We start from the raw sequence: 17860 nt of genomic DNA, 5'->3' as shown, positions 1-17860 counted from the left end.
CTCTAAGTCTTCCCCAAGGAGACCGACGGCCTTTTACCAGGGTAACTGTGCATTGGGGAAAAGGAAATGATCAGATATTTCGGGGATTATTAGACACTGGTTCAGAAGTGACATTAATTCCAGGGGACCCAAAACGTCACTCTGGACCACCAGTCAGAGTGGGGGCTTATGGAGGCCAGGTGATCAATGGAGTTTTAGCTCAGGTCCGTCTCACCTCAGGTCCGTCTCACAGTGGGTCCAGTGGGCCCCCGGACCCATCCTGTAGTTATTTCCCCAGTTCCGGAATGTATAATTGGCATAGACATACTGAGCAACTGGCAGAATCCCCACGTTGGTTCTCTAACTCGTGCAGTGAGGGCTATTATGGTGGGAAAGGCCAAATGGAAGCCACTAGAACTGCCCCTACCAAGCAAAATAGTAAATCAAAAGCAATACCGTATTCCTGGAGGGATTGCAGAGATTACTGCCACTCTTAAGGACTTGAAAGATGCAGGGGTGGTGATTCCCACCACATCCCCATTCAACTCTCCTATTTGGCCTGTGCAGAAAACAGATGGGTCTTGGAGAATGACAGTGGATTATCGTAAACTCAATCAGGTGGTAACTCCAATTGCAGCTGCTGTTCCAGATGTAGTATCATTGCTTGAGCAAATCAATACATCCCCTGGTACCTGGTATGCAGCTATTGATCTGGCAAATGCTTTTTTCTCAATAGCTATTAGTAAGGACCACCAGATACAGTTTGCTTTCAGCTGGCAAGGTCAGCAATATACTTTCACTGTCCTACCTCAGGGGTATATCAACTCTCCAGCCCTATGTCATAATCTTGTTCGCAGAGACCTTGATCGTTTCTCCCTCCCACAAGACATCACACTGGTCCATTATATTGATGATATCATGTTGATTGGACCTAGTGAGCAAGAAGTAGCAACTACTCTAGATTTACTGGTAAGGCATTTGCGTGTCAGAGGATGGGAGATAAATCCCAACAAAAATACAGGGGCCTTCCACCTCAGTAAAATTTCTAGGTGTCCAGTGGTGTGGGGCATGTCGAGATATCCCTTCTAAGGTGAAGGATAAATTGCTGCATCTGGCCCCTCCCACAACCAAAAAAGAGGCACAACGCCTAGTGGGTCTTTTTGGATTTTGGCGACAACATATTCCTCATTTGGGTGTGCTACTCCGGCCCATTTATCGAGTGACCAGAAAAGCTGCTAATTTTGAGTGGGGACCTGAACAAGAGGAGGCTCTGTGACAGGTCCAGGCTGCTGTGCAAGCTGCTCTGCCACTTGGGCCATATGATCCAGCAGATCCAATGGTGCTGGAAGTGTCAGTGGCAAATAGAGATGCTGTCTGGAGCCTTTGGCAGGCCCCTATAGGAGAATCACAACGCAGACCCTTAGGATTTTGGAGCAAAGCCTTACCATCTGCTGCAGATAACTACTCTCCTTTTGAGAAACAGCTTTTGGCCTGCTACTGGGCCTTAGTAGAGACTGAACGCTTAACCATGGGCCACCAAGTTACCATGAGACCTGAGTTGCCTATCATGAGTTGGGTGTTGTCTGACCCACCAAGCCATAAAGTTGGGCGTGCACAGCAGCACTCTATTGTAAAGTGGAAATGGTATATACGAGATAGAGCCAGAGCAGGTCCTGAAGGCACAAGTAAGTTACATGAAGAAGTGGCACAAATGCCCATGGTTTCCACTCCTGCTGCCACATTACCTTCTCTTTCCCAGACCAGAGCTATGGCCTCTTGGGGAGTTCCTTACAGTGAATTGACTGAGGAAGAGAAAACTCAGGCCTGGTTTACAGATGGTTCAGCACGATATGCAGGTACCACCCGAAAGTGGACAGCTGCAGCATTACAACCCCTTTCTGGGGTGTCCTTGAAGGACAGTGGTGAGGGGAAATCCTCCCAGTGGGCAGAACTTCGAGCAGTGCACCTGGTTGTTCATTTTGCTTGGAAGGAAAACTGGCCAGAGGTGCGTTTGTATACTGACTCATGGGCTGTTGCTAATGGTTTGGCTGGATGGTCAGGGACTTGGAAAGACCATAATTGGAAAATTGGTGACAAAGAGGTCTGGGGAAGAAGTATGTGGATAGACCTTTCTGAGTGGGCTAAAAACATGAAGATATTTGTGTCCCATGTGAATGCACACCAGAGGGTGACTTCAGCAGAGGAAGATTTTAATAATCAAGTGGATAAGATGACCCGTTCTATGGATACCAGTCAGCCTGTTTCCCCAGCAACTCCTGTTGTTGCCCAATGGGCTCATGAACAAAGTGGTCATGGTGGTAGGGATGGAGGTTATGCATGGGCTCAGCAACATGGACTTCTACTCACCAAGGCTGACCTGGCTACAGCCACTGCTGAGTGCCCAATCTGCCAGCAGCAGAGACCCACACTCAGCCCCCGATATGGCACCATTCCCCGAGGTGACCAGCCAGCTACATGGTGGCAGGTTGATTACATTGGACCACTCCCTTCATGGAAGGGGCAGCGATTTGTTCTAACTGGAATAGACACATACTCTGGATATGGGTTTGCTTTCCCTGCACGCAATGCTTCTGCCAAAACTACTATTCGTGGGCTTACAGAATGCCTTATCCATCGTCATGGTATTCCACATAGCATTGCTTCGGATCAAGGAACACACTTCACAGCAAATGAAGTGCGGGAATGGGCACATGCTCATGGAATTCTCTGGTCTTACCATGTTCCCCATCATCCAGAAGCTGCTGGATTGATAGAACGGTGGAATGGCCTTTTGAAAACTCAATTACGGTGCCAACTAGGTGGCAAAAACTTGAAAGGCTGGGGTAATGTTCTCCAGGAAGCTGTGTATGCTCTGAATCAGCGTCCATTGTATGGTGCTGTTTCTCCCATAGCCAGGATCCATGGGTCCAGGAACCAAGGGGTGGAAATGGGTGTGGTGCCACTCACTATTACTCCTAGTGATCCACTAGGAAAATTTTTGCTTCCTGTCCCTGCTACCCTGAGTTCTGCTGGTCTACAGGTTTTAGTTCCAAAACGGGGTGTGCTTTCTCCAGGAGAAACAACAGTGATACCACTGAACTGGAAGTTAAGATTGCCACCTGGCCACTTTGGGCTACTTATGCCTCTGGATCAACACACCAAGAAGGGGATTACATTATTGTCTGGGGTAATTGACCCTGACTATCAGAAGGAAGTAGGACTGCAGCTACATAATGGAAGTAAAGAAGAGTTTTCTTGGAATATAGGAGATCCCCTGGGGCGTCTATTAGTACTACCATGCCCTGTGATTAAAATCAATGGAAAACTGCAACAACACAATCCAGGCAGGACCACTAATGGCTCTGAGACTTCAGGAATGAAGGTTTGGGTCACCCCACCAGGCAAAGAACCACGGCCAGCTGAAGTGCTTGCTGAGGGGAAAGGGAACATGGAATGGGTAGTGGAAGAAGGTAGTGATAAATATGAACTTCGACCACGTGATCAGTTACAGAAACGAGGACTGTAATGCTGTTTGTTTTTGTTATACTATTTAAGTTGTAAGATATCAAGTTTAAGGATGAATGTTGCCCAAGGATTTGGAAGCTATTCTGGAGAGATTTAATGTGTTTCCAGTTATATGCAGGACAGTTGAGTATTGTCAGGTAAAAGAAAAAATGTGTGCTTATTTGTTTTCATTTGGAAATTAAGTATGGTCTAAGGTGATATATATACATATATATATGTGCCAAGTTGACAAGGGGTGGACTGTCATGGTTAGGGACAGGTGTCAACTTGGCCAAGTTGTGGTACCTGTTCATATGATTGGGCAAGCGCTGGCCTGTCTGTTGCAATGAGGACATTTCATAGGATTAGGTCATGATCACGTCAGCTACATCCACAGCTGATTCCATTTGTAATCAGCCAAAGGGGAGTGTCTCCTGCAATTAGTGATGCTAAATCCAATCATGGGAAGCCTTTTAAGGAGGACTCAGAGGAGACAGGTTCCATTCCTGCTTTGGCTGGTGAGCCTCTCCTGTGGAGTTCATCCAGGCCATCCATTGGAGTCGTCGGCTTCGCAGCCTGCCCTGTGGATTTTGGACTCTGCGTTCCTACGGTCACGTGAGACACTTTCATAAATTTTATATTTGCAAGTGTTCCCTGTTGGTTCTGTTTCTCTAGAGAACCCTAACTAATACAATCACTTTTTCTGAATTGATGCTAATGTTCTGGGAAATGATCATGATGATGAATATGTAACTATATGATGATATTGTGAATTGCTGAGTGTATATGTTGGGAATGTTTGTTTTTTGTCATTTTTTTTAATTAATAAAAAAATTTTAAATAAAAAAGAAAGAATGAGTACCAATCCTGCTCAAATTCTTCAAAAACATTGAAGAGGAGGGAAGGATACCTAACTCATTTTATGAAGCCAACAGCACCCTCTTACCAAAGTCAAACAAAGACACTTCAAGAAGAGAAAGTTAAAAACCAATCACCCTAATGAATATAGATGCAAAAATCCTCAACAAAATTCTAGCAAATCGAATCCAGCAGCACATTAAAAGAATTATCCACCATGATCAAGCAGTATTTATACCAGGTATGCAAGGATGGTTCAACATAAGAAAATCAATTAATATAGTATGTCATATGAACAAAGCAAAGCAGAAAACCACATGACCATCTCAATTGATATAGAAAAGGCATTTGACAAAATCCAATAACCTTTCCTGTTAAAACCACTTCAAAGGATAGAAATAGAAGCAAACTTCCTCAACATGATAAAGGGAATACATGAAAAACCCACAGCAGACATCATCCTCAGTGGGGAAAAACTGAAAACTTTCCCCCTAAGATCAGGAAAAGACAAGGATGTCCACTATCACCACTGTTATTCACCATTATGTTGGAAGTTCTAGCCAAAGCAATTAAGCAAGAAAAAGAAATGCAAGGCATCAAAATTGGAAAGGAAGAAGTAAAACTCTCACTGTTTGTAGATGATATGATACCATATGTCAAAAACCCCAAAAAATCCACAGCAGAAATACTAGAGCTAATAAATGAGTACAGCAAAGTCGCGGGTTACAAACCAACATGCAAAAATCTGTACTGTTCCTATACACTAGTAATGAGCAATCTGAGGGGGAAATCAAGAAAAAAATTCCATTACAATTGCAACTAAAGGAACAAAATATTTAGGAATAAATTTAATTAAGGATACAAAAGACCTATACAAAGAAAACTACAAGAAATTGCTAAAAGAAATCACAGAAGACCTAAATAAATGGAAGGGCATACTGTGCTCATGGATTGGAAGACTAAATATAGTTAAGATGTCAATTCTACCTAAACTGATTTACAGATTCAATGCAATACTAATCAAAACCCCCAAAACTTGCTTTTCAGAAATAGAAAAACCAATAACCAAATCTATCTGGATGGGCAGGGTGCCCCAAATAGCTAAAAATATCCTGAGAAAGAAAAATGGCTTTAAGGCATATTGCAAAGCTACAGTGGTCAAAACAGCATGGTACCGGCCTAAAGAAAGATATACTGACCAATGGAATCAAACAGAGTGTTCAGATATAGACCCTCTCATCTATGCACAATTGATCTTTGGTAAGCAGCCAAGCCAACTTACCTGGACAGAGCAGTCGCTTCAATAAATGGTGCCTAGAAAACTCGATATACACATGCAAAAGAATGAAAGAGGATCCATAGCTCACATCCCATATAAAAATTAACTCAAAATGGATCAAAGACCTAAACATTAGATCTAAGACCATAAAACTTTTAAAAGAAAACATAGGGAAATATCTTATAAATCTTATAATAGGAGGTGGTTTCCTAGATCTTACACCCAAAGCAAGAGCTTTGAAGAAAGAAATAGATAAATGGGAACTTCTCAAAATTAAACACTTTTGTGCATCAAAGAATGTTGTCAAGAAAGTAAAAAGACACCCTACACAATGGGAGATAACATTTGGAAACACTATATCAGATACGGTTCTAGTATCCAGAATATGTAAAGGTACTGTTCTACTCATCAACAGAAAGACAAAAAACCCAATTACAAAATGGGCAAAAGACATGAACAGACACTTTTTAGAAGAGGAAATACAAATGACTAAAAGGCACATGAAAAGATGCTGAACATCCCTGGCTATTAGGAAAATGCAAATCAAAACCACAATGAGATATCATCTCACACCCACCAGAATGGCCATTATCAATAAAACAAAATGACAAGTGCTGGAGAGGATGTGGAGAAGGAGGCATATTTATCCCACTGTTGGTAGAATGTAGAATGGTACAACTGCTGTAGAAGGCAATTTGGCAGTTCCTCAGGAAGCTAAGTATAGAATTGCCATATGATCCAATAATACCACTGCTAGGTATCTACTCAGAGGACATGAGGGCAAGAACACAAATGGACATTTGCACACTAATGTTTATAGCAGCATTATTTACAAGTGCAAAGAGAGAGAAACAGCCCAAATGTTCATCAACAGAAGAGCAGCTAAACAAGCTGTGTCATATACATACGATGGAATATTACGCAGATGTAAAACAGAATAAAGTCATGAAACATGTTACAACATGGACGTACCTTGAGGACATTATGCTGAGTGAGATTAGCCAGAAACAAAAGGACAAATACTATATGGTCTCACTAATATGAACTTGAAGAATTTCAGTTAAATACAGAGGCATCAGGAGATAGAAATAGGGTTGATTTTTGGGTAACTGGACCTGAAGGGATACTGATAGTACAAAGGGAATGATTGTAAAAATTCAGAAATGGATAGCACAATACTGCCTAATTGTAGCACAATGTTAGTACACTGAATGAAGCTGAATGTGAGAATGACAGAGGGAGGAAGGCTGGAGGCACAAATGAAATCAGAAGGAAAGAAGACAATAAAGACTGAGATGTTATAATCTAGGAATGCCTAGAGTGTACAATGATAGTGACTAAATGTACAAATTTAAAAATGTTTTTCCATGAGGAAAAATAAAGGAATGTCAATATTGCAGAGTGTTGAAAACAGATGGTAATTCATATTTTAAAACGTTACGTGTGAGACTAAAGCAAAAATGTTCATTTGGTACAAAATTTATATTTTGACTAGTGTATTTCCTAATATAACTTATATGGACAGCTTAATTGAACACCATAAGTAACATGGAACCTTGAACAGGGCATGAGATTTTGTAGATTTGTCCAGAGTGATGACTCAATAAATCTCAGAGTGATTCGAACAGTGAATTAAAAAGTATTTGCAAAGTTCCCTTGGGGGAATGGTGATAAAGGGGGAAAATTCAACTTCTGCATCTGGAGAATTCCTGATATTCTCGCAAGCAGTGGGGAAAACCGAATCAATAGGCTGAGCCCTCAATCTTGGGGTCTGTTCATATGAAACTCATCCACACAAAGGATAGACTAAGCCTACTTAAAATCAGGCCTCAGAGTCACCCCACACACACAAAGAACCTCTTTTGTTCCTCAGATGTGGCCTATTTCTCTCTCAGCCAGCACGGCAAGCAAACTCACTGCTCCCCCCCTCTCTACATGGGACATGACTCCCAGGGGTGTAAACTTCCCTGGCAACACAGGAAAGAAATCCTAGAATGAGCTGGGATCCAGCATTAAGGGATTGAGAAAACCTTCACAACCCAAAGGGGGAAGAGAGAAATGAGAAAAAACAAAGTGTCAGTGGCTGAGAGATTTCAAACAGAGTCAAGAGGTTATCCTGGAGGTTATTCTTATGCAGTTTATGGATATCCCCTTTTTAGTTTAAGGTGTATTAGAGAGGTTAGAGGGAAGTGCCTGAAACTATAGTGCTGTGTTCCAGTAGCCATGTTTCTTGAAGTTGAATGTATAATGATACAGCTTTCACAATGTGACTATGTGATTGTGAAAACCTTGTGTCTGATGCTCCTTTTATCTACAGTATTGACAGATGAGTAAAAACATGAATTATAAATAAATAATAATGGGAACAAATATTAAAGCAAGTAGACTGAAATACTAGTGAACAATGAAAGGGCGTGGTAAGAGGTACAGAAAAAAATGGGGGAAACAAAGGTTAAACTCTACTGAGTAGATGGAAATACTAGTGGTCAATGAGAAGGAGGAGTATGGGGTATGGTAAAAACTATGTGAGTTTTTCTTTTTATTTCTTTTTCTGGAGTGATGCAAAGGTTCTAGAAAATGATCATGGTGATGAATACACAACTATGCGATGCTATTGTGAGCCACTGATTGTACACCATGTATGGACTGTATATGTGTGAAGACTTCATCAATAAAAATATTTTTTTTTTAAATTTCTCCCAACCCTAAAAAAAGCATGTAGAGCATTACATAAGATTCTATTAAGGTTCCATGTACTAGGGTAACTTTCCAGAAGCCCACAACTTCCAGATGGGTCCTTGGACCAGATAAGTCCTGAAATGCAGAGGGGCCAGCCTCTAGAACATCAACTAGTCCCATCCTTCTATCTCATATTATCAACAATCTCTTCCAATATGAAAAAGTTACAATAGGCATAACCCAGATATCCCTAAAAGTTGGAGAAGGATCAAAGGTGATGGCAGACTTACACAGAGAAGCGAGGGTTTAGCAAATGAGTATGATTGCTGAATCATTACATTGATATTTCTTTTAGTCTCCAGTATCTTAGAGCAGCTATAAGTAAAAACTAAAATTGTGGAATTGCAAGTCATACCAAACTCTGAAATCTGATTGACAACTAATTGTTGCAATGTGCTTTGAAATTTACTGCTTTTTTGTATATACGTTATTTTTCAAAAAAAAAAAAAAAAGTCGACTGAGATGATAAATGCACAGCAGGCCATGATGGCTCTGTAGGCAGAGCTTCACCTGCCATGCTGGAGACCAGGGTTCATTACCTGGTGCCTGCCCATGCAGAAAAAAAAAATCCTATTAGGTACCCCTAAGAATCATTCTCTATTTAAACATTTGTGGCTCAACAGATTTCACAAGTCACACGTGTCTATTATTTATGCCTACTGCTTAATTGGGAACTCAGGCATAAGAGAAATACAAATTGCCCAGCATTCTCTGACATGGCATCTAGGTTCCCGGGTTGAGTTATTTGGCAAATACGCTGATTTGAAATAATTTCCCTTTTATGACTGGAATCAGAGATTGCCCAGGAACCACTCTGGTGCTAAATGTTATAAGTATCTGAATACTATAACCCAATGGGTAGGTTATATCTGCAGCTGGGTGGGAAAGCCACTCTGAGATGTGTCATAATAGCAAATGCCATTTTACTTCAGGGGAGAGAACTATCAATCTCTCTCCATCACTGCTTCAAGGGTGATGCTAGCTCTATACCCAAGAGGTCAGCAATTTCAATTACTGCCCAGAACACCTGCATTTCCTAAGCAGAAAGCATAGTCAAAATACTTAGAGAATAAAGGGTACACAGATGGTACAGTAACAGAATGCTTGCCTTCCATGCAGGAGACCCAGGTTCGATTCCCGGACAATGTACCCCAAGATATATATATATATATATTTAGAGAATGGAACAAAATTCTCCAGCTTGAAATTACTTCCTCTTTTTCAGAAGAACTAGGAAAGAACTTATATTTCTAATATAAGAAAGCTATTCAGAATGGCCTATGATTTGAAAAGTTTCTAGCATTTTCGGTGAGATATTGTACTACTACAATGGGCTGCAGAATAATCAAAGAAAAATGCTTATTTCCCAATAAAGTTAGAAGAAAGGATTAGTTCTGATAAGTTTTCTGATGAATTTCAGTCACTGTGAATCTTGATGGCACCAGCTTCTTTATAACCCTATCAAACCGGAAGAAACTCAAGAAAAATGGAAAACAGATGCTGCTGCTTTATTTTACTATTTGAACAGCATTTACCTTTCACAGAACAAATGCCTTCTTTTTTTATTATAATGAAAACTTATAAAATTATAATCGAGAGAAAAAAGTGTTATTTATTGGGGAAGAAATCTATAAAAGAAATCTCCCCATTTATATAACTTTTTCTAATACATAAAGTAAATTCTGGGATCAAAAGTTTTTAGAATCCTTGTCTTTAAGAAACTTACACTGTGTATTCAATTAAGAAATAAAATACAAGAAAAACTTGGCAGCAGTAGCAAGAAAAGAGAATTTTTTCAAAAGATTGATAGCTACTCTTTACAGGACAAAGTAAGAAGTAACAGCCATGACACAAAAGAAACTATACCTGCAGAGAATACAAGAAGCCTTTATAAATATTGGTGAAGTTACTTAAAGCTGTCTATAGCTGACATAGGGAGGAGCAGGAAAGCCGTTCTCAGTTCTCATTAAATGTGTGTATTTTTATTGTTTTTAACTAACTTTTTTATTGTATAGTATAACATATATACAAAGCAAAGAAATGAAAAAAAACCAATAGTTTTCAAAGCACTCTTCAACAAGTGATTACAGGACAGATCCCAGTGTTTGTCATGGGCTACCATATGATCATCTCATATTTTCCTTTTAGCTGCTCCAGAATATAGGAGGCTAGAGGACTTTACTTTTTTCTCATCACAATCAACTTTTTTTTCCTTCTTTTTTTGTGAACAATAACATATATACAAAAAAGCTATAAATTTCAAAGCACAACATCACATTTAGTTGTAGAACATATTTCAGACTTTGACATAGGTTACAATTTCACAATTTTGGGTTTTTACTTCTAGCTGCTCTAAAATACTGGTGACCAAAAGAGATACCAATTTAATGATTCAGCATTCATATTCATTTGTTAAGTCCTATCTTCTATGTATAATTCCACCATCACCTTTGATCTTTCCACACCTTTCTTTGGGGTTGTTTGGGCTATGGCAATTTTATATTTTTGATACTGGAAGGGTCTGTCACTAATATAGGGTAGGGAGATGGAACTATCTGATGTTCTGGAGAGGTTGGGCTAAGTTTCAGGACTTATATGGAAAAGCGACCCCATCTGGAGGTTATAGGTTTCTGGAAAGTTACTCTAGTGCATGGAACCCTTGTGGAATCTTATATATTGCCATAGATGTTCATTAGGATTGGCTGGAACGGTCCTGGTTGGGGATTGGCAGGTTATGATAGGTAGCAAGGTCTACCTGAAGCTTGCGTAAGAGCAACCTCCAGAGTAGCCTCTCGACTCTATTTGAACTCTCTCTGCCACTGATACTTTATTAATTATACTACTTTTCCCCCTTTTGGTCAGAATGGAATTGTTGATCCCACAGTGCCAGGCCTGGATTCCTCCCTAGGAGCCATCTTCCACATCATCAGGGAGACTTTCACCCCTGGATGTCATGTCCCACATAGGGGGGTAAATGTGTATATTATTTTTATTTTTAGGTACAAACTGCCTCCCATCCCCTTTGACATGAGGGATAAGTAGGAATCAAATAATTATTGAACACCTCTCTAGTTTGGAAGTCAATTAACTTATCAAAGATCACAAAATGACTATTTAAGCCCAGTGGAGTTTAGTGATTTAAATTATTTAACTTCAAAACTTAGACTTTTTCCATTATAACATGCTACTTAGAAAATATTTCACATTTACTTTTGATGAAATAAATTTTCTTAAAATTAGCCCAAACATTCACCTTCCAGGCAAATTCTCTCTAAAAACTGTACAAATTTTCTTAAGCAAGTTTCTAGAAATGCATGGCTCATCAGACCTGTTGCTCTTCTTGACTACTGTTTTCTGAAAAGTATCCATGCTAGGCAAGGTAATGCCATCTGCTTAAGACTTGCTGTAGGACTTCGTATTTAAGAGATGGGCAAAGGGACTCCTTTTAGACTACTAAGTTTAATTCAGCATAAAGACAAACTAAGTACTTATAACTAAAGCCCTATCCTTCATATTTGGCTATTAATTTTCCTGTAAAATGCATCATCCTAACTATAACAGATGGAGTAAAGAATAAGAAAGAACTCCCAAGAGACTCTAGAAAAGAAGGTTCAAGATCTCTAAGCCCAAATAAACAAAACCTAACCTTAAGATTTCCAAAAGAATTCTATATCTGGTAAATGACATAGGTTTTCTTTCTAAATCCTTTGGGAAGTGATTAAAACTGCAGCTTCTAGAATCAGACATACTTAAGTTCATTTCTTCCATTACTGGCAATGATCTCGGACAAATTAATTAACCTCTCCAAGCCTCAGTTTCCACATAAATAAAATGAAGAAATAGCAGTAATGATATGGCATATAAATACTTATTATAATACTGGGCCCATAAATGCTTCATAAACGTTAGCTTTATCATTAATCATTACTATTCTATCAACATCTTTGTTACGACACAATAGAAGACTATGGGACAACTGGAAGGGTTTCGCAAACCTTCAATGGGACGAATATCAGTTTCAGTTTTGGAGGCTTAGGAGATTTAGGAAAGGAATAGAAAAGATGGAAATGGCAAGACCTGAAAGAAGAGAGAAACAAGTAGAAATTTCATAGGGAAAGAAATCTATACAGGTACAAAATTTCCTCACTAGTGAAAGTTAGGATAGCTAAAGTATTTTAAGTCAGAAAGATGGAAAAGAGATTAAGAGTGAAATAGTATTTCAAACAGAAAAACAAATTGCTCATTTTTCTATTACCATGATGGGGACACCAATGTCAGGCCACAGAAGATCCTCTGATGGTAGCTTGGGAGAATTCCATACCACCACTACCTTGTTCAGGTAAGGGAGGCCATTCAATCTCTCTAAAGAGTTCATAAGCACTTCCTCCCGCTCATAAGTTAACATCACTACTGTGAATTGCTCTCGTGGAACATTGCCTCCAAGTGCTGCTTGAAACTCCTTGCCAGAACCTCCAGCTCCACCACCAATAGGCCGAAATCCAGTACCTGAGCCCAAAAATTTGGCCTCTGAGGGCAACACAGGGTCAAAAGGTGTGTGGGGAAAAAGATGAAAAGGCCCTGGAGCAGAGTTCCAACTGCGGTAGAAGTCAGTGACAGTCAAAGTAAAGTTGCGGAGGTATTTGGGTGAGGCATATGGCGGCTCTGTTTCTACTGGTCCCAGGTCCAGGTCCCCATTGTCAGCCATGTTGGGGTCAGTTCCAGCTGCCTTGCCCGAACGATGGGGGATCTCAGCTGCTGCTTCTTCCCGGATGGGTGCAGCTGGGATCTGTATGCGAGTCCTAACCATTGCCAACACTGTATTAAAAATACTGCCAGCAGTCGAGAAGTAAGTCTCCCAGAGAAAACGGCCTTGACGCCTCATAGCCAGTAGATCACTATCTGAGAGACTTCGTAATAGGAAGTGAACCTCAGTAACACGTGGCTTGGGCACCACAAGAGCTGCCTCATTCCACTGTAGCATGTCCTGATAAGGAAGCTGTACTTGCTCCCCTAGCACAACTGGGACAGCACCAACCTCCAAGGCTTCAAAGAGCCGTGTTGCACACCCAGATGAAATAACCAAGTGAGGATCCCCAGGAGTGATGATGAGGGCAAAAGTAGAAAGCTTCAGTAAATCTAAGCGATCTTCTCGCTCCCCACACAGTGCCCACTGTGTAGGCAGACTGGGTTTAGGCTGGTTTTTACAGGTAAATTCTACCAGGACCTGATCTAGCTTGCTGTCCTGTACTGCCTTTAGGGTAGCAATGATACGATCATCATAGTCGGCTGGGGGGTCACCCTCCATTTCTTCTTCAAATGAGCGGGCCTCCTGAAGGCTAGATCTTAATGATTCAATCTTCTCGCCCTGGAAGGTGAAGAGATATTTCCGCTTAACAGGCACCTGTGGTGGGATTTCCATGAAGTTGGGCTCTGACATGGCATGGACTAATGGCGATACCACCAAATCAAAGCCAGGTCTATACTGGGCAGCATAGAAAGTGGACTGGGCCACCATGGCACGGCCTGTACTGACATTATATAGTAAATTCTGTGTATATAACTTTCGAGACAGATTGATGATGACATGGTTGTGTCCATCTGTCCGCCAATGGGATAGAGAATGTAACTGCTTCTCAAGTTCAGCAGGCCGTAGCCCTACTGGCTCCTGCATTTCTCCCACTAATACCACATAAAGGCAAGCAATATCAGCATTTTCTGTAACATAAACATTAGCTCGTGCTGTAGCCTGAAAAGCCTGCTTGACCAATGGATCCAAGTAGTTGCCAAAGGCAAACTGGTCACTGTCATAAACATAGACTGGAAAACCAGAAGTGAGGGGGCAACGAGAATAATCAAAACAATTGTGCAGCCGACAACCCCGTATGATCTTTGGGGGAGGAAGACCAGCATCGTCCTTCTCTGGGAGCAATCGGATAGGCAGAGAAAGTTTGGGCTGATTTTGCGCCATCAGTTCTTTATAAGAATGCTCTGTCTGGCTAATAACATTTTTAAGCTGCAGCAGGTCCTGCTTGGCATTCTCAATACTCTTCTTACAGGCTTCGATCTTCAGATTCAGCTTGGCAATTTCACTGTTCAGCTCTTGCCGCTTGGCTTCCAGCTGTAAGAGCTCTTCACTTACAGATTCACGAATGCGGCAGAGATCCAGCACATGCTTTACCTCGCAGAGCTCATTACCAGCCCGTGGACCAAAAATCCGTTTGCCTGCCTCATCAGCCTCATCCAGAGTAGTGAGATAATAGTGAGCAATGAGAGGGAAGAAAACCAGAATGATGACGAGCGTAAAACTGAGCCATGTGAGTCGGATACGGTTAGACCACCGTAACATACAGGTTTGACCTCCATTCCCCACTCCCCCATTCCGCAACATGGTATAGCCCGTCATGAGTTCCTTTGTGGCTCTTGCCCCCACTTATCACGTTGGGTCCCTTGCCATAACCATGAGTTTCTACTAGACAAAACTCAACTTCTTTTTAATCACACATTTCTTCAAGAGTTAGTGTGTTCTCGGCACCAATAAAATGGAAATTTCATTTTCTTCAGCTGTAATTGAAATGGTTTCTGCCCCTATTCCAGCAGATTTTAAGTTCTGGTTGTTGACCAAAGACCTGTCCTTAATCTCTCAAACAGTACGAGGTACCACATTGTTGCTCAGATAAAAGGGTGCAGGTCCCTGGTGATGAAACACAGGAAAAATATCCTGGAATCAGATAGATTTTTTCAACTGCCATAGCTCTTGTTCCTTGGTTTGGCTGGCCAACAAATATGCATAGTTTAATATTCACAGATAAAAAGGAGCTTGTTAGAACAGAAAATAAAGTGAGCCTCTTATCGATGTCATTGCCACCAATCAGGCCTGCAAAAGAAAGAAAAGCTTGTCAGCCTTTAAGAGATTGTGCTAAACAAAAATCCCCAGCACATTTCTAGAAAATGTTTAAATCTAGTAAGATGGAATATTTGTGTATGTTTCACAGAACGTAAGTTCAATGTGAACTTTGTTTGGTACAGATATTTTACTCGTGGTTAAAAAGAAATGGGTAAGGTTGAATGCCTCAAAACAGTTTTAGTTTACACACAAACACACACACATTCTCCTTCTCTATTTAACTGCATCTAAAACATTAAAGACCTATAAAATGATGATAAACTATATTCACAGAGCACAAATGTTTGCAACAAGTTGTTATTCTAGACCTGGGCATCATCCTTAAATGAACAGAAACACCTTCCTATCCAACCCTGGTTGATACATTAATTCCTAACATAAAAGTCTCCTTTTGAGCTAATTAAAAAACAATGACCAAAATAAATAATTTTTAAAAAGTGACCAACAACAAAAAACACCTAGGATTCTGATAAGCTTAATTTGTTTAATTTAGAGTGGAAGAGAACTCTTTGATCTTTAACCACAGCAAATGCAGTGATCCAGAGACAAAACGGATTTCCCAATTTGCTTCTGGCCTGATACAGGTAAAAATTATACAAAACAATATTTAAAGTGTTGTTTTACTCAAAGCAGTTACAGAATAAATGCTTACTGACTGACCTCACTTATCTTTCATTAACAGACAGCTCCTTCTTAAAATATAAACAGTAACTTGGTCTTTTAGAAAGGATAGCATATTTATAAAGAAGAGGCATTATTTCTTATCCTTTAGGGACGGATTTGCTGAGGTCTTGTGCCTCATTTGCCTAATTTGCCAAAATAGAGATACATGGAGATAACAACAATATACTATGTGGCTATGAAAAGACAAGACAGAGGTCAGGAAGGTACTTCAGGCTAATAAATCTTGAAATATATCCCTAGTCCTATTCTCTGACCAAATTTTATGATCACAGGCTCAGAAACTTTGCACTTGCTTTCACCTTAAACTCAACATATCTTGACTCAAATTCATAATATTCAGTGCTAAAGAATACTCCCAATTTCTTTCATTCATATCTTCCAAAAAATAGTGACCATGTGGATGACCTTAAAATGTCTAAGAAATGCTAAATATGACTTCTGGAGAATTTAGAATTCAACCAACCCACGATATGGATATTTTTACTGTCTCATGAAATTTCACTTAGCAAAAGACATAAGATATAAACAAACAGCAAGTGTACTATTACCAGACAGTATAAAATTAGTAGGACTTCAGAGAATCTCATCCCTATCTCTAGCTTCTTCCTTTGCTAAAGTTATATAACTATTAAAAGTCTGGTAGATTTTCTCACCCTTTAAATAAAAATAAAACATGGCAATGTTAATAAAAGGTGTGAATAAATAAAGCAAGTAATAAAGACAACAAAAATTCTATTTCTATTTATCATAGAGAAGTCTAAATGCATATAATCTACCCTTGGATAATTAACAGCTTCTCAAATATTCCAAAAAATGTAGGTTAATATTTCTAAAGCATTAGCATTATCCTTTTGATTCATATATTCAAATCTCTTTATGCTTTCAAAAGAATTTTCTCTGCACTTAATTATAACCAAATCATAACAAAGAAAAAAATGGAGTGGCATTTTAAAAAAGAAGTCATAATCAAGGTAATTCAGCTCATCATTCAGTTCCTTACCATACGTTTCAGGAGTCTTTCTTTCTCTGACTTATGTAAATTATATGTACTTCAGAATATAATTTCTTGAAATAGTGAACTTGAGTTTGCTCTCCTGATAAAAAAGAAAATAGAAAAGTAACACACTTTTAGAAAAATACTCAATACTGAAGGTACTACTGAAGAATTTATTTACCGTACACATTGAAAAGACTTTCTTTATATAAATAAGGGGACCATAGAATTTATTATCTAAACATAAATATTATTCTAAGTGAAAAAGGATACTATTAATAAAACACTAGAACAACAGGCTTGAATCAGGATAATTACTGACAAACCAGATATATGGTTATCTATTTACGTGCTCTAAGAGAGAATAAAAAAAATAAAAAACTAAAATGTGGAAAAGTCTTTACCTTTTAGAAATATATACTGAGATATTTATAAAGGAAATGACCTGTCTGAAATTTGCTTCTAAATAAACAGGATGAGGCTGGTGAGGACTGTTTGGAGGTATAAAGGAAACAAGATTAGCTACAAATCGAGTGTTATTGACACTGAAAGATGTGTATAAATGGGGAGTTATTACACCATCCTCTCAATTTTTTTCAGTTTGAAATTTTTCATACTAAAAGCAAAAAAATTACCAAGCTTAATTTTTTTAAAAAAAATCACTTGGAGACTAATTTAATCTAATACTGCTAGTACCAATTTAAGCAGAACTGGGAATAGAAACAAATGTTCTAATAGAAATCAAAATTTTAAAATGATGAAAAAATACATATCCCCATTAAGTTCTGTTACTTTTACTGGAATAAGGCAAAAGTGCCATAAACAGCCAATAGTATGAACTTTTCTTTCTAAACAGCTAGTTAAGTTATTTCAAGCACAAAAGAGGAAAAACAAACAAAACAATAACCTCAGAATCTCT

At 39.3% G+C, this 17860-nt stretch overlaps 1 protein-coding gene across 13 annotated transcripts in view; it reads right to left on the bottom strand.

Annotated features, from left to right (window-relative positions):
* EXTL3 (exostosin like glycosyltransferase 3) overlaps positions 1–17860 on the bottom strand; it is a 279381-nt gene that overhangs the window by 89488 nt on the left and 172033 nt on the right. For all 13 annotated transcript variants that reach the window (XM_077152899.1, XM_077152900.1, XM_077152904.1 and 10 more), the window contains 2 exons: positions 16948–17041; positions 12615–15233 (listed from right to left, as the gene is read on the bottom strand). In XM_077152899.1, coding sequence (XP_077009014.1) covers positions 12615–14762 — 2148 coding nt within the window. In that variant the 5' untranslated portion in view covers positions 14763–15233; positions 16948–17041. The remainder of the gene's footprint in view (positions 1–12614; positions 15234–16947; positions 17042–17860) is intronic.

The sequence above is a fragment of the Tamandua tetradactyla genome, chromosome 3 (assembly GCF_023851605.1).
Source record: "Tamandua tetradactyla isolate mTamTet1 chromosome 3, mTamTet1.pri, whole genome shotgun sequence".
Classification (NCBI taxonomy): Eukaryota; Metazoa; Chordata; class Mammalia; order Pilosa; family Myrmecophagidae; genus Tamandua; species Tamandua tetradactyla.
The sequence above is the reverse complement of the archived record's forward strand: the minus strand, read 5'-3'. Positions and strand labels throughout refer to the sequence as shown.